Genomic DNA, 27,901 nt, shown 5'->3' on the forward strand with positions numbered 1-27,901 from the left:
ACCAAGGCGGCACCCCCACAAAACCACATGGACTGGTTCTCGCATGCCGCAGCACAATTCCACCCTGTGGGGTGGGCTGAACACTCGCAAGGACAATTGCAGTACTCGCTGACCTAGACTGCTACTAGTTAGCGAGAGCATCACACTGTCATACCCAGAGGTTTTGCCCGTATATGTTTACTTTGCTATGCACCATAACATGCTCTAAAGTCGCTACTAATATGGCACATTAGACTGATGGGCTTGATTTAACTCACAGTTGATATTACCTAGCAATTACAGATCAGCCAAACTTGTATTGTTAAGCTTGCATACCCATAAATGCCAACTATACTCACCTGGCAATCTGGGTAATATGTTTTACTCTAACTCCATGCACCGTAACACAAGCAACAGTTACTACTAATATTGGCTTGTCTAGAGTAAATATAACATTATCTGTCTCTCACAGGCCAGCCATAGCCTGTATTGATCTGCTTACTTATTTTTAAACGCTAAATGTACCCACCTCGGATTTAAACATAACATTTACTGGTGCCCACAGGCCAGCCTTAGCCTATAGTGTTCTGCTAGCGTATCTTTAATGGTTATAAAGCTATATCTAACCTATGTTATCTCTAACCAGACCTGTAATCTTGTATGTATCTGACTAGCATCTGGCACAGCATGTTAACTTATTACGTAGAAAGCAAAAAGCGAGGTTATTATATGTTATGTTTTCAAATTATCTGAGCAATGTACATCATTACGGTTTATATCCTTACCTGAAAAAAAAAAATGTGTGCAAGATAACACACTGCAGCCTGGTACACTCTAACCCTCTGCCATATGTCCCACTCTACCCTCTTACATATAGTACACAACATACCTGGCACGTAGCCTCGCTTCCATTGAATCATTATGGGCACTAACACACTATTTGTCAGTACATACAACATCCCATCTCATAGCACATTATGACATTCTAAGTTTGTACCATATAAGCAACGTTTACTCATGTTAATCTTATAATTATACTTAAATATGTTATTTTCTCTAGGCAAGCTATTTTAGCTGAATCTCACTCTGTTGGAACAAATGTGTAGATGAGCATGCTAATTATATAAAAAAGGTGCGAATCCTCACGCCATTGATTACTCTATGTGAATCCTGTGATACGCTGTTGTGGCGTTTGTTGATATATCTGTAACCCCCCGCACAATAAAAATAAAGAATACATTTTTTTAAAAAATAAATAAATAAATGGGAAATTGCTTAACTACCCTCAGATTTGTCATTCCACACCATTAGTTGCTCATTTTGCATATTAAATAAAAGATTAATTTAACGTCACGGACATTCAACATGCTCCACCAAAACATCACCTTGAGAAGGATCTTGGAACGCTCAAAATAAAAAAAACAAACGAATTCTAAAGTTTCTACCAAAGACTGTGCTTGCGGTCAGGTGGGACTTCGTAAACAGATTCAGCTGCTCAAACAAAATGGGTATTAAAGACTACCGTATGTCTTATCAATCCACGAACACACTACATCAACTAGTGATACCAGTTATAAATGAAGATAAGCCAAACCTCAAGTCCTAAAAGTTCTAACAGTGAACCTGTTCTTTGGCAGTTCTGTAACACATCAAACATGATGGAGAAATGCTAAAAAACACCAAGTATAAAGCATCCATATATGTGTTAAACAATAAATCTCCCAAATCAACATATAAGAATTAGAATTTTTTTTTATTATGAAACATGTTCTAGTTATATTCCCTGTCAAACTGTTTGTTGGAGGCAGAAAAAGTTAATACATAATTACCAGATGTTTTTCATGGTTAACCATCCATTAGCTTTTTACCTCCCCTCCACACACAAACAGTGTTTATTTCAATAAACATCACATTTAGCTTTAATGGCATTTTAATAATCCATTATATTTTTACTGAGCTTTTTTTCCAACCAGAAATTGAGATGAACAGGTAAAGGAACTGTTAAAAGGACACTCCACTGCCAAATACAAAGAAATAAAAATCAGAGTTTATTAAATATATTCAAGATGAAAGTATGCATTAATTTAATTATACTTTTTTTATGGGAGGGGGGATTACTAAAAAAAAAAGCTTGCAAAAGCTGCAGTTCTCTTGTCTGCAGCCTTTGCAAGCCGTCCCCTTCTAACCCCGCCCAGACTTTCTGTGGCTGTCCAATTACAGACTTTCCAATGCAGCTCAGTGAGAAGTATTTGCTCAGGGCAATCCACTGAGCTAACCAAACCAGGAAGTAACAGGACATGTTGTCTGATTGGCATACGGAGGGTGTAAGATAAATTTAAATGCCAACTTCTATTGAAATCTACACTTTTGTAAAATGAAAAAGAAACAAGAAAGATACTACTTTGCTTTAGGGGTCTAGAGTGTCCCTTTAATTTCACAATAAAATAGGGCAGCTGTGGTGTGAATCTAACTCGCCTATTTAACCATTTAAACTATTTTAATCAACAACTTCCAATCCCCTTGTCAATTCTACACAACTCCTGGTTTAATAAGTAAATCTAATATATTTTTTGAGTTTCTGGCAGGATATAACTTTTACATCTCAAGATGATCATTAATGTCATTTTTCAGGAATGACTCTTTCTACTACATTGCATAAATAAATTAAATATATTTAACATACATAAAAGCAATACATACTAGATCACATTAAAGACCCTCCATTTAGCTGTTGTAGTTACCAATGAAGGAGTTAATAGCTCAGTTACATTGTTGCTAAGGGACACATTTGCATAAATATTTTAATACTTTTTTATTTCGAAGACCTAGAGTTTTAATCACACATTGAATGTAGATAAATATAAATCTTTACAAAAATATAAGCTTTTTAAAATTATGCAACAGAATTGATATGTAAAAATGTAATCTTCCACATTTCTTGTCTTAATAAAAGCTAAATTATATTTTCATTTTCCTTCACAGAAGGTTTTAAGCTGGGCAACCTTGGGATTTCACACTGTTGTTGAACTATGATCCCAGCACTTGTCTGAGCATAATGAGAGTTATAGCTCAACAACAACAAGCTTACAAAACACAAGACATCCTGTAGTTGGATAGGCTGACATTTATATAACAATACCCATATCAATGCCACATATATCCAGGTTAAAAGAAAGAGTTTGTAAGTCCACAAGGGGGCAAGTCCAAACCACTATTCATCAAAATTTCCTGAATAATTTGTTCCCTTCGTTCTATCCTTTCAGCGAGGTCCGCTGCGTCTACTGCATGATGAACTGGACGTGACGCTTTGCAAAGCTCTTGGAACTCCTCGGAAAAGTGGGATTTTGTAGAACTTTCCGACTCACTGGAGTTTGCCGATTCTTCCAAGTCCTTTTGTTGCAAAACATGTCCATTCATTTTTGGAGTTTTGCGCTGGTCTTTCTTCCATGAGATTCGGATTACCAGTGCGAACAAAGTAAATATCAAGCCAACGCAAACACTTGACACAAAGTATAAAGCAGCTGATTCTGGATGGTCTAAAATAAAAATATGGGTATTAAAAAAAAAATTACAAAAAAAAATATAATATTATTGTATTAGACAGTCATATCCATAGTTTAGTATAGCATTGTTAACCTCTTAACTACAAAGCATTTTTTGATTTAAAAAATATTAGCATAACATTTATTATCGCTAGCATATAAACAAATCATAACACAACAATTATGGGTATAAAACGTATTGCAAACACACTTAAAAATTTTACTTAAGTAAATTTACACAGGTTTTTATTTTTCTCTTATTCGTTCATATATTCGTATACAAATACATGAGAAATGAAAAGATTTAGACCGTATAACAGTGTATCTTGCTTTCTTACATAAAGTAATTGTGACAAAAACCTATAAGTATGTGTAAAGACACTGAAGGGATTACTAACAGAACAGCTTACTAAAAATTGCAACAGAATGTATGAATAATGTCTGCATTAGAGCATAAAGTCAGCATACAGTAATGTAGATAAGTCAAATATTTCTAAAATTCGAAAATAAAGTTGCTATAGCAATCTTTATCAATCACTGGAATGCTAATGTAATACAGACTGTGATATGGAGTACATTCAACCCCCCCCCCCCCCGACTGTAGGAATGATTTCACCCATTGAAACTTACTGTAGTATTTGAAAGCAGGGGATGAGCTTACATTTCAGCATATTACAGGTATTATATGAGTGACTATATAATGGCTTCTGGCAGAGAAATTAAAGGAACCTGTATTCCTGGCCCTATAGTGTTAAAAACACCATCTAGCCCCCTTAGCCTCCCTTACCCCGCCTAAATATAGTAAAATCTTACCTTTATTCCAGTCTGATGGTGCTGGCTCTGCCCCTGATCTGCCTGCTTCACTGATATCATCAAAAGTGATTCTCTCAGCCAATCATCATGCTTTCACATTGAAAAGCACTGGATTGGATGAGACTGTCAATGAGGCAGATCGGGGCAGAGCCAGCACAAGCCAAACACAGCCCTAGCCAATCAGCATCTCCTCATAGAGATGCATTAAATCAATGCATATCTATGAGGAAAGTTCCGTGTCTCCAAGCAGAGGGTGGAGACACTGAATGGCAGTGCTGAACAGTGTCCCAGGACGCACCTCTCTTAGCCATCTGAGGAGTGGCCAGTGGAGGTATCCCTGAGCTGTAATGTAAACACTACCTTTTCTCTGAAAAAAACCCAAAACAAAACAGTGTTTACTGCAAAAAGTCTGAAGGGAATGATACTCTCCAGAACAAATACAATCAGCTGTTCTTCTGGTGACTATTGTGTCCCTTTAATTCCTCTACAGGCTGGTAATCATAACTAGAGTATAAATGAGGCTTTATAGCATACTGCAAAATACATGAAAATAAAACAGTTTATACTCGACTTGGGTATTGAAGGGGTTAATGGCATCATTTAGTACTTTAAAAAGAAAATCCTCCCAGGCTGGTATATGGCAGTGATACACTAATCAAAACCCACCATATTCAATCAACTGAAGCCTGTATGTGACATCCAGGCCTGGCCCCTTTAGGGCCTTTGCCACAATTATAGGATAATCCTGGAGGATTAATAACTTTAATAAATAAATAAATAAACTATCAATCAAATTTGACAACATTATTGGTTTCCTGAACAGCCCACAAACAGCCATGAACTAGGAGAACTCCACGCTATTCCCCGCCCGCCAGTTTCCCACTTTTTTAATGCCCTTACTTTTCTCTGTTTGCCCCCAGTAAATATAAAGAATAGGAACATGGCTGTTTCTCTTGTACTTTTGTACACAACATTGTTCCTATGTTGATCCCATGCCCTGTTTTTAGGTCTCACACACTCAAATTCGTAGGTGCTTAGAGTGTCCCTTTAAATTTGATATAATTAATTTTGTATAACTTTCTAGAACCCCTGATTGCATTAGGGAGAGTCACTTGAAAGATTTGGCCACAGTTTTCAGAAAAAAAAAAAAAAATCACATGATTTATCAGCTAATGTTCAGGTGGTCTGTATGCACAATGCTATGGTGTATTCTCTATGCATTTGTCAATCATTTTAAACAACATCCTACCTCTAATATAAGAAAACGCAGCCAGGACATTGCTAAGAAAAATTCCATCTTTGTTGGGAAGTCGTGTTTCCCGAGGCTCAAGTTTGATATCTGTTTCAAAAGAGGAGACAAAACAAAAAAAAAAAGAAAAAAAAAAGAAGAATGTCCAAATGGAAGTCAATCCATAGGCATGACTAATACAGAACATTACAGTTTTTAGTGTGGAATTTCAACATCGGAGGTGTTCAACCCAATTGATGGAATTAAATGACATCTTGGTATTCATGCTATGATGGTAAGTTAGGAATATATCAACAGACATGCTAACATGCAATAAATATACAAGGATGAAACAGCTTGTAAAGGACCCAACTGACCCCATCTTTAACCCCCCCCCCCCCCTCCCACATTAACACTGGTGGAACAGTATGTGTTTGTAGCCATCAAGAATGGATCAGGGAACCAACAGTTGAAAATTGAGATTGCAGAAATCAGCTCACACCCAAATCAAGCACTGTTTAAGGAAATGCTAAAAGGACCAGGGTTTAAGCAACCCTTCATCTTCTAGAGTGTTAGAAGATCTTATGTCATGAGCTTGGGGACCTCAATTCCAAGTTCTGTTTTGACCACCTGCTTATAGTCAGGGTGGAGCTAACTTCCACTAGCTCCCATTTGTATCATTCGAGGTCCTGGGAATCCATACTGGTTTTATTTGCCCCAGTACTGGTGTGGGAATGAAAGGAAACCTAGTTCAGGTTTCATCTGATATTTTGTTTAATATTTATCCCTAATTATAATTATTGCTCTTATGATCTTTGGTTCTTTTTGGTACACAGTGATTTCCAAGACGCTTTGTTTATATAGAAAACAGTACAGAGTGATACACAGAAAAACAGAATAAAACAAACAAAACAAACAAAAACAGCATTTTAAATATTAAAGCACTATACCGAGTCTTTGTTGACCAGAAAACCCAAGCTTAGCAATCATCCTTTCGTCTGCAAAACATATTTCTGGTGGCAAACTAACAATGGGTTCCATAATGTTTAAAGAGATTTCACTTTCTCAGTAATGTAACCTGATCTTGAATTGTAGAAATATTGCTTCCACTTTTCCTTTATACCTGGTATGTCTGAACGGTGCAGATGAGGTTAGGCCATAAAGCACATGAACTCGTGCAATGAGCATGCACATGATAGGCGAAGACTTGGAAAGCATACAGAGACATGAATATCACCTCTTGACCATAGACAAGTTAAGATACAATGAGATCTTGGGACTTTAATACACTTAGTTATCCTATCTATAGAGTTTATACATTAAAATTTCTCACATACACTACCTGTAGAGATGTGTAGATAGGAGGTTAGGAAACCCCATTAAAAACACTAACAAAAGCATCCTTAGCAGAACAGGATTAACCACAATGGGACACTAGGTGGCTGCCTAAGGCCCAGGTGTTAGACAGGTACTCCAGAACTTTTAATTTTCCTGGTCCCATTAACCATCTATATGTCAAGCATGAAGGGGGCCTCAAACTGGTAAACAGCCTAGGACCCAGTGGGATCTTAATCATTCTCTGTTCTTTAAGTAGTTAGAATTAATATACATATCCTACATTTAAAATGAACGTATCATAGATATAAATTATCATAGATATAAAACGATGGTTTTAATGTTCAAAGTCCAAAATACAATTTAATGAATCTGCTCCATATTTGGCACTAGCCATCTTCTCACCACACTAATTTCATCACTGCTTTATTTATATTTATTAAACACATGGAGAAAGGCAACAGCCGTTTACATTAAACATGTTTTCTGAATCACCAGGGGCTGGAGCCTTAACTAATCAAATTGAAATACTCTGGTACATCTTTATAATCATATCACTAATAAACTCAAAATTAAAAAAACTATATATACACACACACACACAATCATCATAAAATATATGTGTATTTGCCAACAACAGATTTCCAATAAACCTCATTCCATATGTTCTATACAACAGATATATCTAAATTTTAGGCAACTTCCATTTGTATCTATTCCCTCCTCATTTATAAAAATATCTTTTAGTTTTCCCATCATTAGGACTGAAAGAGCATTATGGTCGATGTAGTCCACAACATCAAAGTGTCGAAAGTTGCCTATTCTTGTTTTAGTGTGTGGTGGTGATTGGAAGCTTGTAGAATTTGTGCACAATGCACCTGGAATATAAATTCTGTGGGCCATTCACTGAAGTTACTTTTGGACTGCTGCTCCTAATTATTATTATTCTTAATTAATAATCTATGGTCAAGAATAGTATTCATGTACAATGTTTATTGAAAAAAAACATGGAAATTACCATATTCACCATCATTCTGCTTCAAAGAAGGCATTAGAATAGAAACCTTTGGATCGACCTCAGTCAGTATGATTTTGGGAACTACAAACAAAAAAGAAATATTATATATTTGTTCTCTTTTCGAATTCCTATATATACGCATCCAGATATGGACGACCTATTCATTATGGACGAATGATGCTGGAACGTTGTGTTAAACACTGATAATAGTTTTAAATGAACAGGAACTATTCTGGAATAAAGTGCTTAATAAGCAATCACCTTAGAAACCAGTAAAATGTCTTTCAACATTTAGCACTTTACCTTAAAATAGCACATGATACCCTTTGATAAATACGGCCCTAATTTGTATTTGCAACAAAAAAAATAAAATAATATTCTATAATACATTAATAATTGCACAGAACTTTGGGGATATCTCTGAGAATGTAAACTTGCTTACCACATGAATAATTAATAGTTAGATATTTACTAACTCCTGGAAGACACGGACTTCCGAAGTTTTGATCATTGACCGTCATTTTGCACCTTTGTTTGCCGTAACACCTCTGTGCCAGCACGTCTAATGCAGAGTATGACAAACAATCTGTAAGGGAATAAACAGTGGAAAGAACAAACAACTCATAACTTTGTTTGACAGCAAATGTAGCTTCCTTTAAATTACAGGGAAAAGAAAAATCATTGTAAAATGCGTCGGAGAAAGCCTCTATTAACCTAGTCGGCAGCAGCTGTGGTTAAAATGATATATCCTAAATTGTTCAATTATTATACATGTTCTTTAGATCATGCCCAATATAACTAATTTTCTAAGAAACACTTAAGACATTCTATATTTCCAACTTCAATAATTCCATTGAGACTGACACAAGAATCCACAGAAACATCTATTCTATATTTGCTGTGGAGTAAGTATTTATGTAGTGGATTCTACAGTCTCGAAGAGGGTGAATGAAGGATTAATTTTGTTAATGAGATTGAGGAATACAAATATTGCATTTCTAGACATCAGTGTTGTACTCTTGCGCATGCATGAGAGTACAGGGACAGGAGCTGAAGAGGACTTTGCAAAAGAAGATGGTGGCTTGTGGCCAGGTAAGTAAAATCTACCTTCTCCTGCCCCCCATGGCCACTGGAATGCAGTAACAATCAGAGGTCTTTGCAAAATATGAAAAGACCCCTCCAGAAGGTGACCGATCTGCTTTAAGAATTAATCTCATGAGGATGTCTCATCAGGTTTTTTTTTTTTAGAACACTGCGAAGCCAGGAGACTACAGCAACATTATTACTAGAACTGAACGTTCTTTAAATGGCTGAATAAATATTGTTGTTGTTTTATTACACATTCCTTCTCGCTGTTGAGTTTTCCACAGCTTTCAGCCTACTGGTGTTGATATCCATCAACAGAGCAAAAATACGTTTCCCTCCTGAATGTTAAGTAACCTTACACCCATGGCTCCTGAATCAGTGATGCCTAACCTTGGCACAGCATCATGGGAAACGTAGTTCACAAATATCTGCCATGCAAAGATTAGCATTCATCCTCCTAATCCTTTTATATTAATGTTTGCTTTGATCACACCCTACTGTTCTCAACCTTCACATGCACAAATACATACACACACACACACACACACACATATAGCTATATACATACAAGCACACAAACTCATATACACATATACATAAACACACACATACCCACAAACACACACACACACATACATATACATATATACATACAAGCACACCAACTCATATACACATATACATAAACAAACACACACACACACATATACATATATAAATTCTATTCTACAGATAGATTGATCACAATGTTTACACTTATTTAGAATAGAAATTATACCTCTGTCAATGTGTGTAGTTTTAAGGTGTCATCAGATTTTAAGATATTAAAGGAACACAAACGCTTTAGTGTCCCTGTCCCTAATAAAAAGGTATCATCTCCATAATGAAAAAAGTTTTTTTACTCACCTTTTCCTAGCACCGAGGCTCCCTTAGCGCTGCTCACCTCTGCTCCTCCTACGGCGTCATGGAGGAGGCATGGGTTCCTCCGGAGCTGGTCCAATCCAACTCTCCTCATAGAGGAGTAGTGGGAACCTGATGCAGATGAATGGCTAGTGCCACGTCTGTCTGCATCAAATTTGCCCATAGGAAAGCACTGATTCAATGCTTTCCTATGGGGGCTGTAGTTAATTGACAGTTTTATTCGGATGCTGCAGCAGTAAGCCCCTCTAGTGGCTGTCAATATGATTAGAGGAAGATTAGAGGATTAGAAGATTAGAAGATTAGAGGCCATTAGAGGAAGATTTAACCGTGTAATGTTAAGATTGCGATTCCTAAAAAGAAAAAAAGAAATTGCAATTTTTTTTATAGAGAAGAAATTGCCTTTCGTTGTAATTTAAATACACTATCTGCCTTGGCAAATAGCATAGGTTCTCTCTGTTAGGGCACAAATGAGCAAAAACAGAGCCGGGTCAGGGACTAACCAAAGGGCAAGCTACTGAGTTTCTCTAAACTGTTGCCCATTTTCAGAGTTCTCATATTCACTGTTTTTGCTGTGGAACTCTGCCATAATCGGACACTGTGGCTTCATGGTTGCGTGTGACGCAGACTTGTTGACAGGTTGCGGCCTAGGTAGCAGAACTCCTGCCTGGTTAGCAGTGTTTATAACCTATTTAGCGAAGTTCCTCTCTGGTTGACAAAGCTGAAGCCCAGATAGCCAGTCCCTCTATGACTGACAGAACTGCAATCTAATTATAAAAAAAGCTTCTGTCTAATTTGCAGCGTTAATGCTTGACTGACAGTTCCTACATTGGCTGACAGATCCTGGCTGTCAAAGTTTCAGCCTGGTCACCAGAGTTCCAGCCTGGTTTTCAGGGATGCTTATTTAGAGTTTCTGGTTGGTTGATTGAGTTGCGGCCTACTTAAACAGTTGCTGTATGAATTGCAAGATTGCTGCATAGAGAGAAAGGCAGCCTGGTGGAGAGAGCTGCGGCCTTGTTTACTTAATATATTAACCAAAGCACCTGGTATTTATCCATTTGTCTTTAGAACTTTTATTATCCTGTTGATACCCACAGCACAGAACACGTAATTCTAAAATAATCATTGCTTACCATAGGGAGATCGACGGTCTGTTTCTGCTGGACACACATTCTTTTCATAGGCAAAACTTCCATACACAGCTGAATAGATATTGAGGAGTTTGGGCTCTTTGCAATGAAGCTTCAGTTCGGTATTTTCACATATAGTTGTAGATTTATATTCGGCTAAGACGGAAATAAAAGTGAAATAAACAGTCAGTGGAAAAGTTAACATTTCCTCAGAGAGGTGAATGCACTGTAACCATATATGAAACATCTGTCCAAGTTGGCAAGCAGCAGACCAGACATTTCAACATTGAAATCGATTTTATTTTTACAAGTTGTCAATTATCATTGTAATTACGCATCAAGGATCAACATATTGTATTCGCTGTTCAATGGTGGACAAGACATACAGGTAAATTTAACAACTCAAAGGGACATTGTAGACCAAAACCACTACATTAAGATTTAGTGGTCTTGGTGCTTATAGATGTTGTCCTTTATTCTGTTAATGTAAACATTGCTATTACCAGAGAAATGGCAATGTTTGCATTTGCGAGAGAACGCATGGCTCTGTGGCTGTCACACATTGTTACATAGTCGATGTCACCAGTTTCCTGATCTGGCTCCCACAATCATATCTGTCCAATTAATTTCCTCCCTTGCCTCCCCATAATCTGATCATCTGCTCAGTAGTTCTATCAGTTTTGTTCTCCATCAATTTCACCCCTGTACAGACGGTAAGACTATGCTATAGTTTTTTTTTTTGATTACTTTGTATCTGTGCACAGAAAAAATCTGCTGAAAAGATATATATATATATATATATATATATATATATATATATATATATATATGTGTGTAAACTAAGTGTATAAAATAAACAATGAGAGGAATGTTAAGGGGAAAAAAATAAAATAACAAAAGGTAATGCAAAAACCCCAGCGACCTTTTAGTCTACTATTGTACACATTTAGCATTTTAGTGCGATGTCCCTTTAAAATAGAATTGTTTATAAAAGTGGCATCTCTGTTTAGGAAGATTGCCATCTAAACAGGATTTGGGCAATTACTGTTATTAGCAAAAGAAAAGTTAAATATCCCTTGGAGTGACGCATTGAACTAATTAGCACAGTAATATCACCCTTTTTTTCCGAGCCTGGGCTCACTCACTGCGCAGTCTGTCTCAGGATGGCTATTACAATGTTCATTTGCACAAAATGTTTGATTTCGGGAGACTTTAACTTAGTCTATACCCAGGGAAACTGTTGGCTTGGGGTAGAAACTATTATATGGCCTTCTGTGTGCACTGTAGATGGTGCTGCTGGAGTTGCGAGGCGTGAAAACATATACCCCTCCCTGCTCCAAGTGTGACGAAATGGGTCACATTACGCCAGAAAAACCACAAGATGGGGGTAGGGGGGGATAACAGCATATACATAAATTCAAAGTGCTGCGCATGCACAGGTCAGCACATCCCAAATCACCGTCCGACATTTTCATTTGCAGTGATAATGTGTGAGGCTGCAGTCCACGGCCGCTGTCTGGGTGTCCAAATGTTAATGTGGACACTTATTAAAACCACAATATTGTCCTTCAATTCAGCTCAAAACCAGTGCTATTCAGTAAAAATATGATTATTAATCAACAATACTCAAACAGGCTGAATGGTTTGTAAATTATCTACCAGCCAATAAAATCAGCAATAAAAACAAAAAACAAAATAAAATATAAAACTGCAAAACTGGTATAGATAAAAACAAACAAACAAACAAACAGAAATAAGCCTGCACTCAAAACCCTACTACTCTTGGACAGCAAAGCCTATAGTATTAATCAGTCCAAATAAATATAACAAAACAACTTGTAGCTGACAGCAGCAAGGTGAATTGTTAGCGTAGGACTCACTTAAGAGGTTTGCCTTGACGCTGCAAGTGAGCTTACACTTTAATGACCATTAGAGTGATACAAAAAAAAAAAAAAAAGTTATTTAAATGTGAATAGGGATTTGGGATAGCGTGCAGATGACTTACCGTATGTTTTGTTATAAATACAGATGTCTCATATAATACAAGTGCTACCGTTTAACCTCTCTTTATAAATCAATGTTTATTCTGACTTGGAGTGCTACCTCCTGTTCTTGATGTGACCCTGTGTTATAATGCATTATGGCATTATGAGGTTGTTGAATTACAGGTATGTCAGGTCAGCCAAGACTTTCACTGTCCCATGATGTAATAATAACCAATTCTAAGTCACAAGTGCGCACACACACGTGGTGATGGTAGGGGGGTTCATGAAGGAAGCTGCAGCTGGGGAGAAGGAAGCAGGGGCCACGAAGGACAGGTAAGATGGAGCCCGGTGGACGCACACGCACAGGCACAAACACATTCGCAGGTTTACTGGCACATGTAGGAGAAGGCAGGCACGCTCTGATTGAGAGCCAGTGAAGAATTTCTTAATTGATTCATAAAAGTACAAATTTCTCCCAAAAAAATTAGCACTTTTTAACCGGCCATTTAAATGGGATTTTCCTTAGACATAAAAGTATCATAGCGAACGGAAGTGCTTTATGGGTGTAGAGTGCTCCTATAAAGCCTTTCAATAGTTGAGAAAAGTACAAACTGAGACACATTGCAAATTGTACACAAACCTTGGCTGACCAGATTACTCACAAAATAGTGACAACACAGCTCTGCATTAAAACTCCTGCATGGTGTATGTTTTTAATTATAAGAGAAGAATCTAATTGTTTTAGTTTCATGCATCAGTTGGGAAAAATGAGAGCCTCTATCTGTGGTATCTTTTAGAGACTGTAGCCATGAATTAACCATGACTAGATCCGTACTGTGCTCCTTCTATGAGTTTTCTATTCCAAGTTATTTTACCGAATGCATTGACCAGGGTCACACAGTCTGTTTGGGAGGTGTGGAACTCAATATTCCCAATGTGGACATTGCCCTCTATTCAGAAATGTGTCAACCTGACCCTGAATGGTTTAAAAACATTCATACATGGAACAGGCATTTAATTTACTGAGAATGGCTATTCTCTCTCTCTTTTGTTAAAATAACTAAAAATAACTGGCTTTATTTTACCAACGCATGTGACCATGTTTTTAATGACCGTGGCAGTTAAAAATGTGACATCCACCGGTGGCCCCCTGCAGTAGCCAGCAGCCTACTGCTCTTTAAAGCACACAAACGGTTTGTTCCAAAGCTTTGTCAGTTGTGGAGTGCTTAGTAATGACCTGAATCTGAAGGCTGCTTGGCTGTGGTTCGAGATCAGCTTAAATTACTCATACTGAGTGCTTCGTTACTGCATAAGAAGGGGCACAGACTCAGAAGTTCCATTAGATTTAGGTAACATTTTGTCAAAAGTTAGTTTTATGAAACAAAGAGGCAGCTTGCTGCTTGACCATAACTCTTGTTACACACAGCCGATATCTTCTGGCTGTACCCGTTTGTGATCATACTTTTAATCATCAGCATTTGAGGGGTGTGAGCAGACCACCGATTATTTTACAGAAAATTACATTTAAAAAAAATTGGATTTGCAGTTTATTACTAGATTATTACCCCCAGTTCTCTGAAGAGATCTGAAAGTAACACTTTTTTTTTTACATGAAGTCAGAGGATGTATAAGCAGCTCCACACAGCATAGCTGGGCAATCTTATATAACAAACAGACCACTTCCCTGGATTTATTGGAATAATATGTCATAATGGAATATTATGTTTACTCGTCCCCTATATTTACAGCATTATTCAGTAAAGTTTAAACCTAAAATGTAAAGGAACACTATAGTGTCAGGAAATAAATAGCAGTTTAGGTGACATGCCCCCACTTGCCCCCGATAAAAAGCTGGTCATATTCATGTATTTCCATCACCGTGCAGGTCTCCTTGCGGCTGGCCCTGCCCCTGCTCTGCCCCCTTGGCAGATATCAAATGCCGATCAGCACCTCCTCATAGAGATGCAATGAATCAATCCATCTCTATGAGGAACGTTCAGCGCCTCCATGCAGAGTGTGGAAACGCTGAAAGTCAACGTCTGAGTGACTGTCACTGGAGGTGTTCATAGGCAGTAAAAAAACACTGTCTTTTCCCTGAAAAGGCAGCATTTACATCAGAAAGCTTGCAGGGACAGACAAACACGAGAACGACTACATTAAGCTATGGTTGTTACGGTGAATATACTGTCCCTTTAAGGCCAGAGCAGACAAACGAAAAGCACTGCTGGTTAGCTACTTTGAATTGATAAAATGTGAAATTCACTTTCAATTCACTTTTACTTTTCTCTTAATTTATGTTCATATATGTGTGTTTATGCCGTCTGAAAAATAAAATTAAAATGTAGAACTCCACACACAGTATTTAGGTCTATTCTGGTACTGAGCACCTCAGCTCCCTCTCAAATATGTTTAATGAGCCATAGATAATCAATGCTCAAGAAGAAGCATAATAAGTGGAGAAGACTGAGATATAACCTATATTGTCAATTTAATTTTTTCCCCTAAATAATTCATAATATTAATATAATTAGTAGAATATTATATTTTAATATTATAATTATTTTTGCACTGCTGTTACATGTTAAAAATTAGTAAAACCTTAAATATTCTTCATGTGAACATTTTTCATACTACAGTAATTATTTCTTTCATTTTGTCTTTAAACACCATTTAAACACCATTAATTTAGAAAATTAAAAAATAACACACACACACACGCACACACACAATTTTACGAGTCATTACTTACTAGGCTTGCACTTGTAGGAAACCAGAAGATATTTGGTTATACCCGGACATGGGTCTGGCCCAAACACACGGCTGTTCACAAGGACTTGGCAGGATCGGAGGTTCTGGCATTCGTCCAGTACTTTCTGAAACAATGACAATGGCAGAATCTTGTGAGCACTTTGGGAACACGCAACAATGTATATATTTATAGTGTCGGGAACCGTGCGTAGATATGTAGACAATAGTCTCAATGCAAAGGCGTTCAGTCCTGCCAACCCATTTAATCTTATCTGGTGTTTGTATTATGTATTACTTACAGGAAGGAAAATATAGTCACTAATAGGACTTTCTCCGTTGTGAAACCAGGGACAGGATAGTGTGTAGAAATACATACGTGCTGTAGATAGTGTTTAAATCTAGATATATACATAACCAAACACCAGCCAGATATATCTGCTATGTTTATTATATATGCTATTCTCTCCCAGCAGTATGCACATATACATCTATATAGTCCATATATATATATATATATATAATTACCATCAAAGCAGAAAAACTTTGCGATGGGGAAGATCGCCATCCTTAACCCCTCAAGGACCCAACTTTTGGAATAAAAGGGAATCATGGCTGAATATTTACGTCATGTGCCGTTAAGGGGTTAAAGGCAGATATTTCATAGCCCACATATAATGGTTCCTATGAATTTGAGTGTTTTATCATGCCCGCAAAGTTTCACATGTAATATTTGAAGCAGACTGCACTAGGATATGGCCCTCTTTTCTTTTACATGTTTTTCATACTACATGGTCTCTCTGCAAGCAAACAGCTGAAATTATTTTGGCATATTCTATTTCATCTGCGTTTTATACACAGACACTACCTTTATAGATCCTTAGATAAAAAATAATAATCTAGGAACATACAATGTATTTAACTACGTTGTCAGTGTTTTTATAACGATATCATTTTAGGTTTTCCATCCATTTGCTGTATCGGTGAATATAGACCTACCTGAAAGGCAGTTAGTGCCATGCAGCTCACATTAGACCTCTGCATTGTCTCGGAAGAGGAGGAGGTGCAGTTTGGGGAGCCCTGTGTCGAACGCCCATAAAACGCAGACTGTACGCTCACCGTAGAATGACGAGGGCACTGCAGGATCAGGTGTTCTCCGTCACACGCAAACACTGTGTGGTTCTGCAACAGCTTCGTCAAATATCCTATAAGAAGAGGTATCGTGATAGATCATGGGAATAATTACAAAACCACAAAATATAGCAAAGAACTGCCTAAAGTTCTGATTCATATTGTAAAATAAGTTAGGAAGAAAAAAGCCCCCCCTAGGCTGAACCTAATTCAACATTTTAAGAGTCAAGGTATTGGATCAGTCTTTGAAAAGTTGTACCATGTACCCAGTCCCCTTTACCAGGGGGCTTAAACTGCCACAATATGCCAAAAAAAACAAAAAACACTACAGCTATAAACCAGCCCACTGGAGCACAGACTAAAAAGGACCACGTTTTACCTCCTGTGTGTGCAGCATGCGCACACCATCAGCACAAGAACAGTGAGAGAGGTCCAACCATGTGCATGAGCAGTCAGACCAGTTCACAAAATGATAGCAGCTATGGAATGTAATGAGTGGGACTAAATCTGGGGGATAAACTACGTATCCCATGAACCTCTATTAGAAAGGGCTTCTTGGAATAATATAACAACCCATAGACCAGAATGGAAGACTCTGAATTGACGTTTCTCTTCATGGTCAGTAGAGGTCTACCTGTCCTTGCACTCACCTGTGCACATACAGCAGCTTTAAAAACTTTACAGTCAAGTAATTATTTACAATGTCAAACTTTTATTTATTTATAGAATGTTTTAATGCCTTATCTATTTAAATCCAACAAAAAAAAGGGGTTGAGTTTCTGCTTACTATGCATATTAAAGGATGTTAAATATTGTATGATGTGTGAAATTTAGAATAAATAACCATTTCATTTCTATCTTATAAATAGTGATGCTTTGATTTACACAGTATTTCAAAAAGCACCAGGAGAGAAGTTGACATTTGTATGTTGTGTTAATGGGAACATGAATAACATTTGCAGGAATCCCTAAATACTAGACATAGCTAGTAATGAACAGGGCAACCACGCAGGACAACTGAAAATAAATGTTCAGGACAAATCACAAACCAACAAAGTGGTCTTAAAGGAACACTGTAGTGTTAGGAATGCAAAAATGTATTCCTAACACCAGCGTGTTCCTTTGCCCCTAAGCCCCCCCCCCTCCCCCGCACCCCTCCAACACTGTGAAGGGTTAAATAACCCTTTATTCACTTACCCGAGATAATGCGCTTGTACAGCGAGCGTTGTGAGCACATTAAGCTTTCCCTATAAGGTTTTCCTTCCAACTCTGTGAAACTCCAGGACGCGCCTCTAGTGGCCGTCTTTAAAACTGCAATATTTTACATTACAGGACTAAGTAAAAAAAGGGACACTGCAATGAGATGAAATGGTCTGAGGGCCTATAGTGATCCTTTAATTAAAACCAAGAATGCAATTAAATAATATAAAAATTAAGCAGTGTAGTAAGTGGATTATTATAAATAGTTAACCTATGGCATACATAGTTTTGCAATATGTGAGGGAAAAAAACTAATCAAGACATATTACAGTCAGTCACACATCAGTAACTCCCCTATAAACACAAAATAAATAAAAATCTATTTAAAGGGCATTTTCACAGCTACTGAAACGAGGAATTCTGGAATGTTTTCTAGAGAAGCGATTACTTTGTATAACACAGAAATGTGGAATGCTATGAAGACATCAGAAAAATAAAATATTACTCTGTATAAACATCCAGCACTTAAAAACGGATGAAAATTTTTTTACAGACCATAAAAATATTTTGCTATCGAACCAAAAATAAATAAAAAAAATTGGAACCAAATAATATTTTGCTTACACTTCATACTCTTAATTAAGAAAAATATATCCGACAATAAATAAATGAGGAGAACTAGCACATTAGAAAATGTAAATGTATTTCGAGGTGTCTACTAGCATCCATCAAATTAGACTGGCCAGCTGATGTTTTCAAATGGGCATGCATTTGTAAAATGTGAGAAAAACAAAACAAAAAAAACCCAAATTTCTAAATGACTCGTATGTAAGACTGTGTTCAGAGTAAATATATCCATAAGGGAGCATTAGGTTATTCACTAGATCAGGAGTAGGCAACCTCCAGATGTTGTGAACTACTTTTCACATGATGCTGGCAAGGCATCAGGGGAGATAGAGTCCACGACATCTTAAGGGTTGAAGGTTACCAACCCATGACCCAAAACCTTGCAGACTTTGGAACTGCGAAGGGGAGCTTCATGATTGGCCGGGACTACAACCAGCCAATCACAATATCTGAAGGAATTGAAACGTATAGTGACACCAGAGAACAGCCATATACCGGTAAATATTAGGCAGGCAAGGAGGACTAGAGAACTAGAGAAGACCATTTGTACAGCTAACAGCAGTCAGTCTTATATGTAGTAAATGAGGCTACATTAATACTAAATCAAATATTTTCCTTTACATTTACATAAAATGTTGTGATATGGTTGATGTGGGGGATGCCTTGTAGCTTATTTCAACCCTCTATGCATGAAGTAAGCTATTATGGTGTAGAAGAGAGGTCTTAAGAATCACCATTTATTATACAATGTGTTTCTTCCAAACCAATGCCGCTGATCACTTTCTGCCAAATAGTCAAATGATGAGTAGTTTGCGTGAAGAACTGTAATTTAAACCTTTGTTCATCTCACAAATTTTACTTGACGTTTCACTAGACTTTCCAGCCAAACTCTGGTACAAACGTAAACTTTAAATAAGCCTATTACTTAAAAAATGATAATATATTAAACCATAGATGAGACATTATTTTACTACTGGACAGTTAGTTGATTTATATTTAAATGATTTAGTTATTTACGGGTGTCTTCACAAAAGATTTAGAGGGTCAACTGCGTAACACAAGCAACTTTTTTTTTCCTTTAATCAACTATGGAGCCAGTCATTGTTACGGCATCACAATGTTCCAATGAAAAACAGCAATACAACTTCCTTCGTTAAAATTAAAAAAAAAAATCATTAAAAAAAGAGTCGGACGCTTTTTTGCAAAAACAGAGTATTCAAGGATATAACTGATCTGCATGTAAACATGTGGTCTCCAATAAGAAATCTGATTGCCCTTATTTTAGTCAATAATGAATTTAAGGGTTAATAAGTATGTAGGGGTTTAGAAACATACCCCTCTCTGTCTCATTAGAGATTTATTTACCTGAAGCTCAAGGAAGCAAGGTGAATTGTTAGTGTAGGTCGCACCTTAGAGGTTTTCCTTGACGTGGCAGGTGGGCTTCCATCTAATGGCCATTGGAGTTACTAAATAACCTCCATTTATTGAAATATGCATAGGGATTTTGGCTAGTGCGCAGGTAACCCTTTGTTTTGCTTTTTTTATTGGTATGTATTGGGGCTGATGTGTGCTATGGTCATTGCTGCCGCCTAGGAGTAGTGGGAGTTTGAGCGCAGGGCTTATTTTTGTGTATTTGTAATATTATCAGTGTAGATTGGATTAGCCGTATTAGTCCAGTAGACAAGATGCCAAAATATCGCCCAACCTGAGACAGAGATTGGTCCGCAGGAAATTGACCACAGAACAGGATTTCACACAGAATGGCACTGTACGATGCAACAAATCACTCTGCAAACTGTGTCAACATATATATGGCAATAACACAGCCAGACACAGTAACAAAACATACAACATTAACCCCTTAAGGACCAAACTTCTGGAATAAAAGGGAATTGTAACATGTCACACATGTCATGTGTCCTTAAGGGGTTAAGGGATTATATTCGTGCACATCTGCGTATGTGGTGTACATGATACAGTGTACAGTGTGTGACAAAAGCTGGCCTTAAAGGACCACTATAGTGCCAGGAAAACAAACTCTGGGTCCCATTCCCGCCAGCTGAAGGTGGAAGAAGTTGTTAAGTACTTACCTTTCTCCAGTGCCGGGAGTTGTTAAGTACTTACCTTTCTCCAGCCTTGGCGCTGGGGACTTTCCTCCCTCTTCCGATGTCATCCCCTGAATGCGCATGCGCGGCAAGAGTGGCGCGCGCATTCAGTCAGTCCATAGGAAAGCATTTCTCAATGCTTTCCTATGGACGCTGGCGTCTTCTCACTGTGAAAATCACAGTGAGAAGCGCCTCTAGCGGCTGTCAATGAGACAGCTTCTAGAGGCTGGATTAACACTAAAGTAAACATAGCAGTTTCTCTGAAACTGTTATGTTTACAGCTGCAGGGTTAACCCTAGATGGGGACCTGGCACCCAGACCACTTCATTAAGCTAAAGTGATCTGGGTGCCTATAGTGGTCCTTTAAGCTGCATCTCAGAATGAATCTACACAGACACTCAATCAAGAACCACAAAGAAAATGGATATTGTACCCCTGTTCGTCATCACTTCACCCAGACTGGTCACTCCATCCAAAACCTCAGGATTAAAGCTCTTAAACGGAATTTCAAAGACTCTCATGAACGGAAGACATTTGAGATGAAAATGATCACACGTTTCAACACCAGAACCAGAAATGAAGGAGTTAATGTAGACACTGGCTTTCTCACACACTACCAAAACTTTATATAAACACACATCTTAATGTCTTATATCATTATTTTTCTATATTCTTGTTTCACCTCTATTGGATCATTTTATATACATATATGCAGCTATTTACTTGCATGCCCTGCTCTGCTGTTTTCTTGTTTGTTTTTCTTTTTTTTCCAACTAGCTTATCGACTCTCCCCTGTTTATTTACTTTTTCTGGCTTTTCTCAGCCACCTTTCATTTTCAGGCACATCTTCTGCTATTTACGACACCCCACTCAGTACGTCCCTCCCCTTCTCTGACATCAGTTGTTTTAAGTGTCATACTATCAGATGGATCAGTATTGCTTCAGACCCGAAGAAGAGAGGAAAACTCTCGAAAGCTTGTCTTTGAAATATTATGTTAGTCCAATAAAAAGGTATCATTGCATACTGCTACTGCAATACCCTGGTATTTTGGCATATTATTATTGGTATTAATATATTGCCAGCTTATTCCGCAAGTGCTTTACAATAAAAGGGGAATTTAACAAATGAGACAATAACGAAGTGTAACAGGAACAATAGGTAGATTAGGACCTTGTTTAAACGAGGATTCACTTTTATATCACACAGCCATGTTACGGTGCTGCTGCCCAGCCCATGTGTTCCCCATCAAGGGTTAACAGGTATGTAGGGGTTTAGAAAAAATGCCCCTCTCTGTCTTATTGGAGATTTATTAGCCTGAATCTGAGGGAAGCAAGGTGAATTGTTAGTGTAGGACCCACCTAAGAGGTTTGCCTTGACGTGGCAGGTGGGCTTACATCTAATGGCCATTGGAGTGATATTAAAAAAAACTCCATTTATTGAAATATGCATAGGGATTTGGGCTAGTGCGCAGGTAACACTTTTTTCCTTTGTTTTTTTTTTTTTGTATGTATTGGGGCTGATGTGAGCCATGGTCGTTGCTGCCGCCCAGGGGTAATGGGAGTTTAAGGATTTATTTTTGTGTATTTGTTATTAGGAATTTTTGCCTTTTTGACGCATTTGCCTCGTAGCGCTTGTTGCATTAAAACAGCTGAACTGTTTGAAGAAAAAAAAAAAAGACAAACATTTTATTGGCGGGTTTAAGATTCTGTGAAAAGGGCTTCTGAACAAAAGCTACAACGTATTCCCTTTGGTGAAATTTAGCTTCTATCATTAGACTGTACTTTTGGCAAGTCACAACAAAACACTAGACACCTACAGTATGTCTGACATAACTTGAAGGACAATTTAGCTCTTTGTGTAAACAGCTGCGTACATTGTAATGTCATGCCCAAGAGCAACATAAAAGAATGTGCTGGCTTCATCTTATTAAATGTGGCCTTTATTTCCTCTATTTATTTTCAAACAGGAGCATCAAATGAATTTGTCATATAATCGGTTCAAGTATATGCAATATAAAAAACAATGACAAGGGTAAAGAAAAAAAAAAGAGAGAGAGAAAAGTGGGGGGAAGAAGACAGTATTGATGTGGCCTGACAAGCTTAATAACGGCAGTAGTTTCCTCAAATTCCATATGTTCATCTGCGTTTGCTCCAGAGTAATGGGAGTCATGTTTAGTGAGAGTGTATTATATTTATATGGAGAGAGGGTATCAAAGCGAGATATGATTTCTCCTAGGAACAGAGGGAACCTGTTCGCCCAGAGATGGGCTAGAGGAGTGCATGGCTACATGGGTCGTGAAACATGTTTAGAATAAAATAATTCAAAAATCCTCTGATGTGGAGGACAGGAGCCATGGCGAGCAGATCTCTCTGTGTGTGTGTGCGCTCCCAATCGGTGTCCCTAAAGACCAGTTCCGCCATGGGGTACAATTTCTCCATTCGAGAAAACCACAGCGGTTGAGGCTGATTCCAGTAGAGTGGGATCAAACTCTTCACCACATAACGAATGCGGAATGTCAGACACCTTTTGTATATAGCTGCAAGGTATTCCTGGTGGGACAGGAATGGGGCTTGTTGGTAAAGGGGAGGTCTCCCCTAAAATTGAGAGAGTATACAGTGGATCCATCTCCAGAAGGTCTGAATTCTCAAGCGTTCCCACCAAATGTGTATAGTCATACCCTCTGCCTGATGGCAAGAACAGCATTTTTATAGAACATGAAAAACATTTCTTCTATCTGATCATCATCTGCCAAATATCAAACAAGAACAGTAGACATAAGACAGCTGCAATTAATTGGTTCTAAGATATATTTGGGGGAAAAACAAACAACCGAGTCTTGAATAAACAAGAAAGATTTCCCATGGAAGCCTAAAAATAACTTTTCTGAAAGATGACAAAAACAAATAAACAAGTCATTTCCTAAATGCAATTTCACATGTTGCCCGTGATAAACAATCGCTGGGACATCATCGATGTTAGAACACAACTGTTTGGATTTTTAACCAGCTGGATGACGGCTGAGAGTAGTCAGAGTTGTTGGAGGCTGTTACAATGTCAGTTAACCATCTCTTCTGCAATTCTGCATCTACGAAAGTCCTGCTTTAAGTCAAATTTTATTTTACTTTACTTACGTCTGCTAAGCCCTTCACTGATGATGGAGATTTTTAGTTAGAGATTGCAGTTTGGGTAATTTTGAAAAGTGGTACTGCCCTATCCTAAGGCATTGACATGCTTAAGTAATTGAGGAAAAAAAAGTTGTTATATCAGTGGCGATTCTAGGCACAATATATTGGGAGAGGGGCATAGGATACCACAGTCATAACTGGAGTGGGGGAGGTGGGGCACTAATAATCTCCAACACTAAATCGTAACACTGAAAACACTAAATAAATAGTTATATCTAATATGTATAAATATATATATATATTCAAATGCCTTGTGGTAGCGCTGGACTTGGTGGCAAGTCACAAGTTTGTCGGACGTGGGGTGAGGGAGATAAATTATCTAGAGGGCAGTTACCCCTGCTCGCGACACCTATAGTTAACATATAAAAGATGGCATTGGGTACAGCAGTCTACCCAATGATATAACTGTAGACACACCTAGGGGTAGATGGAATCTGTACTTTGAGGATTATGATAGCTACAGAAGCATATGGATGGAAAAATACCCCTTTTAAACCAGATTCCCCGATAACTACATTTCACTTAAACGAAAAGTCCCTCTAATGCAACACCAACCCTAACAATTATTTTTAGCTCTTGCCGCGCGTGCGCATTCAGCCGACGGGGCGGAATGGAGGAGGATCGGAGGCAGAGAGCTCCCCGCCCAGCGCTGGAAAAAGGTAAGTTTTACCCCTTTTCCCCTTTCTAGAGCCGGGCGGGAGGGGGACCCTGAGGGTGGGGGCACCCTCAGGGCACTATAGTGCCAGGAAAACGAGTATGTTTTCCTGGCACTATAGTGGTCCTTTAACTCTAAAATACAAAATCTATGGTAATCCTACACCTAAAGCCTAACTCTACACCCCTACACCCCAAGCCTAACTCCATACCCCTCTTACCTGTTTTTCGAGTTAACAGAAGCAGCCATTTTAAGAAGGCAATGAAGGGTTCTCATGATCGTGTGAGCAATGAGATTGCCTGTAGATAACATTGATTTGCACAGGAAAAGGCATTGCAGACAAGCAGACTATTAATCATACTAGATATTAAATTACACTTTGATTCCAAAAACGTTTAACTTTTTATGTGATTCATTGAAGTTTAATCTGTTACTTAACGTCTGGAAAGTAAAACGGTGGAAACCATGTTTGCCTTGTGCCAACATGTGATGCTGTATTTTTTTTTTATTATACATGTGTATTAGAGAATTAGAAACTGACATCACTCCAATCCAGCCCTGACACAGTCATGACAAACATTGCATTGAAGGAAGATAAACAAACACAATTTCTGCTTCTCCAGATAATATTCTCAATTGCAGAAAATAGCAGAACTTGATGACAGACAGAAAGCCAAGATGGAGGCACTCATGTCCAAGATGGTAAGGTAAACAAATTAAAAACACATTTCTAAATGTCATTTTATTCCTCTGATCTCACAAAACTAACACTTGGTAAATACAGATAAGTAAACATAACATAAAAAAATCCCAGAATGTGAAGGTGCCCCTTTAAATAGGTGGGAACAAATCTGCCCACTTAACGCCTGCCAATTAATAAACACTAAAAAAAGTGTTCATTTTTTGTATTTTTGTGGCAATGATTGGCTGAGTGGCAGACTAGGACTGAATATGGGGCAGTCAGAGTGTCAGGGAAAGCCCTGATTTACCTAAAAAAAAAATCTAATTTGTCAAACAGTTTGACATAGAACAGAAGACTGACTCTTAGCAGCATAACCACTACAGCTCAATGTAGTGTTTATATAACTTAGAGAGCACTTCAATATCATAGTATTGGCTTCTGGGTCATTGTATCACTACAATCCTCACCATTCAATGGCTGATAGAACACTGGCCAGAATAACAATTATAAAGACATGGTCTGACGGAGCTCGGACTAGCATGAACACACTGCGTTTTTTGGACTTGGCAAACAACTACGTCCGTTGAAGCCATCTAGATTAATTCAAACACTCACTAAACACTTTCTCTTTCACTGACAAAAAATAAATAAATACATTTTACGGTTTCTCCCTTCCTATCCCACACGATGACTTCAGTTCCAAACACACCCTCAACATTTCCAGGGCTGATTTATGCAACCCATGAAGACCCTCAATTTCCTTTTCTCACATATTGTAGCATTCATTTCACCCTTGATAAAATAATCCGCTCCCACGCCTGCTAGTTATACACACACTAATGAAGACTTTCCACACCTTCACTTCCTCCATACAGAACTTCTATTTCCTAACATTGTTACCACCGACGAGTAAAGAACCTCTTTGCATGTCTTATTAGCTTGTTCAGAATACCGCTTGTCTAAGGCAGATTCCGGTTCCTACACAAAACCATGCTGTCCTAGACCTTTAAAGCTCGAGAGGTCACATTAGAGATACCAGCTTCTTCAGCAGTATCCAGAGGGACCGGAAACAGCATAACGGACGTGCATTTTCAAAAGTTTGGAAAAATTGCTTTGAAAAAAAAATTATATATACTTTTTTTTTTTTTACATTGACAGTTCAGCAAAACATTTTAAATCATTGAATGAAATGCGGGTATCTTAATCTCGTTTAAATATCAAAGAATTAAGGAGACATTCCAGGCACCAAAACAACGTTTATGCATTTTATAGCTTTTGTCATAAACCATTTGCAAAAACATGTTTTTACTATTATAGTGTTCATTCCTCTGCTACCGCACCTCACCCGTTCGAACATATTTCTTGTTTTTTAAAACGGTTTGACAATTACCTGGGTTTCCCAGGACCACAGGCGTGCGCAGCCTATTGCATTAGGGTGTGCACCCTAAAGCACAAACACACGCCGCGTGTATATGTATGTGTGTATATATATATATTCTTATACACACACACACACACACACTGCTGTGTGTGTGTGTGTGCGCGCGCGCGCGCGTGCGTGTGTGTGTGTAAGGGCGCTGTTTGTGTGTGGGTGCTGTGTGTGTGTGTGTGTGGGTGCTGTATGTGTGCTGTGTGTGTGTGGGGGTGCTATATGTGTGTGTAGGTGCTGTGTGGGTGCTGTATGTGTGTGGGTGCTGTATGTGTGTGTGCTGTATGTGTGTGCGCTGTATGTGTGTGTTTGCGCTGTGTGAGGGTGCTGTATGTGTGTGGGTGCTGTGTGTGTGTGGGTGCTGTATGTGTGTGGGTGCTGTATGTGTGTGGGTGCTGTATGTGTGTGGGTGCTGTATGTGTGTGTGGGTGCTGTATGTGTGTGTGTGTGCTGTGTGTGTGGGTGCTGTATGTGTGAAAGTGCTGTATGTGTGAAAGTGCTGTATGTGTGAAAGTGCTGTATGTGTGTAGGTCCTGTGTGTGTGTGTGCTGTATGTGTGTAGGTGCTGTATGTGTGTAGGTGCTGTGTGTGTGTGCTGTATGTGTGAAGGTGCTGTATGTGTGTGTGTGCTGTATGTGGGAAGGTGCTGTATGTGTGTAGGTGCTGTATGTGTGAGTGTGCTGTATGTGTGAAAGTGCTGTATGTGTGTAGGTCCTGTGTGTGTGTGTGTGTGTGTGCTGTATGTGTGTAGGTGCTGTGTGTGTGTGCTGTATGTGTGTAGGTGCTGTGTGTGTGTGCTGTATGTGTGTGTGTGCTGTATGTGTGAAGGTGCTGTATGTGTGTAGGTGCTGTATGTGTGTAGGTGCTGTGTGTGTGTGCTGTATGTGTGTGTGTGCTGTATGTGTGAAGGTGCTGTATGTGTGTAGGTGCTGTATGTGTGTAGGTGCTGTATGTGTGTAGGTGCTGTATGTGTGTAGGCTGTGTGTGTGTGTGCTGTGTGAAGGTGCTGTATGTATGAAGGTGCTGTGTGTGTGTGGGTGTGTGTGCTGTATGTGTGTGGGTTATTGTGGGGGGTGGAGGTGGGGGTACATGACTCAATATCCCCCC

General features: G+C 38.4%; 1 protein-coding gene across 3 annotated transcripts in view; it reads right to left on the reverse strand.

Moving 5' to 3' along the window:
• Nucleotides 1-1,288: 1,288 nt before the first annotated feature.
• EVA1C (eva-1 homolog C) overlaps nt 1,289-27,901 on the reverse strand; it is a 61,972-nt gene continuing 35,359 nt past the window's right edge. The window contains exons 2-8 of one of the 3 annotated variants that reach the window (XM_063442841.1): nt 16,779-16,984; nt 15,784-15,907; nt 11,053-11,205; nt 8,358-8,501; nt 7,925-7,996; nt 5,584-5,673; nt 1,289-3,515 (exon numbers count right to left, since the gene is read on the reverse strand). In XM_063442841.1, coding sequence (XP_063298911.1) covers nt 3,145-3,515; nt 5,584-5,673; nt 7,925-7,996; nt 8,358-8,501; nt 11,053-11,205; nt 15,784-15,907; nt 16,779-16,984 — 1,160 coding nt within the window. In that variant the 3' untranslated portion in view covers nt 1,289-3,144. Of the gene's footprint in view, nt 3,516-5,583; nt 5,674-7,915; nt 7,997-8,357; nt 8,502-11,052; nt 11,206-15,783; nt 15,908-16,778; nt 16,985-27,901 lie in introns of all 3 variants that reach the window. The other 2 variants (XM_063442832.1, XM_063442851.1) reach the window with 2 other exon arrangements.

The sequence above is a fragment of the Pelobates fuscus genome, chromosome 1 (assembly GCF_036172605.1).
Source record: "Pelobates fuscus isolate aPelFus1 chromosome 1, aPelFus1.pri, whole genome shotgun sequence".
NCBI lineage: Eukaryota > Metazoa > Chordata > Amphibia > Anura > Pelobatidae > Pelobates > Pelobates fuscus.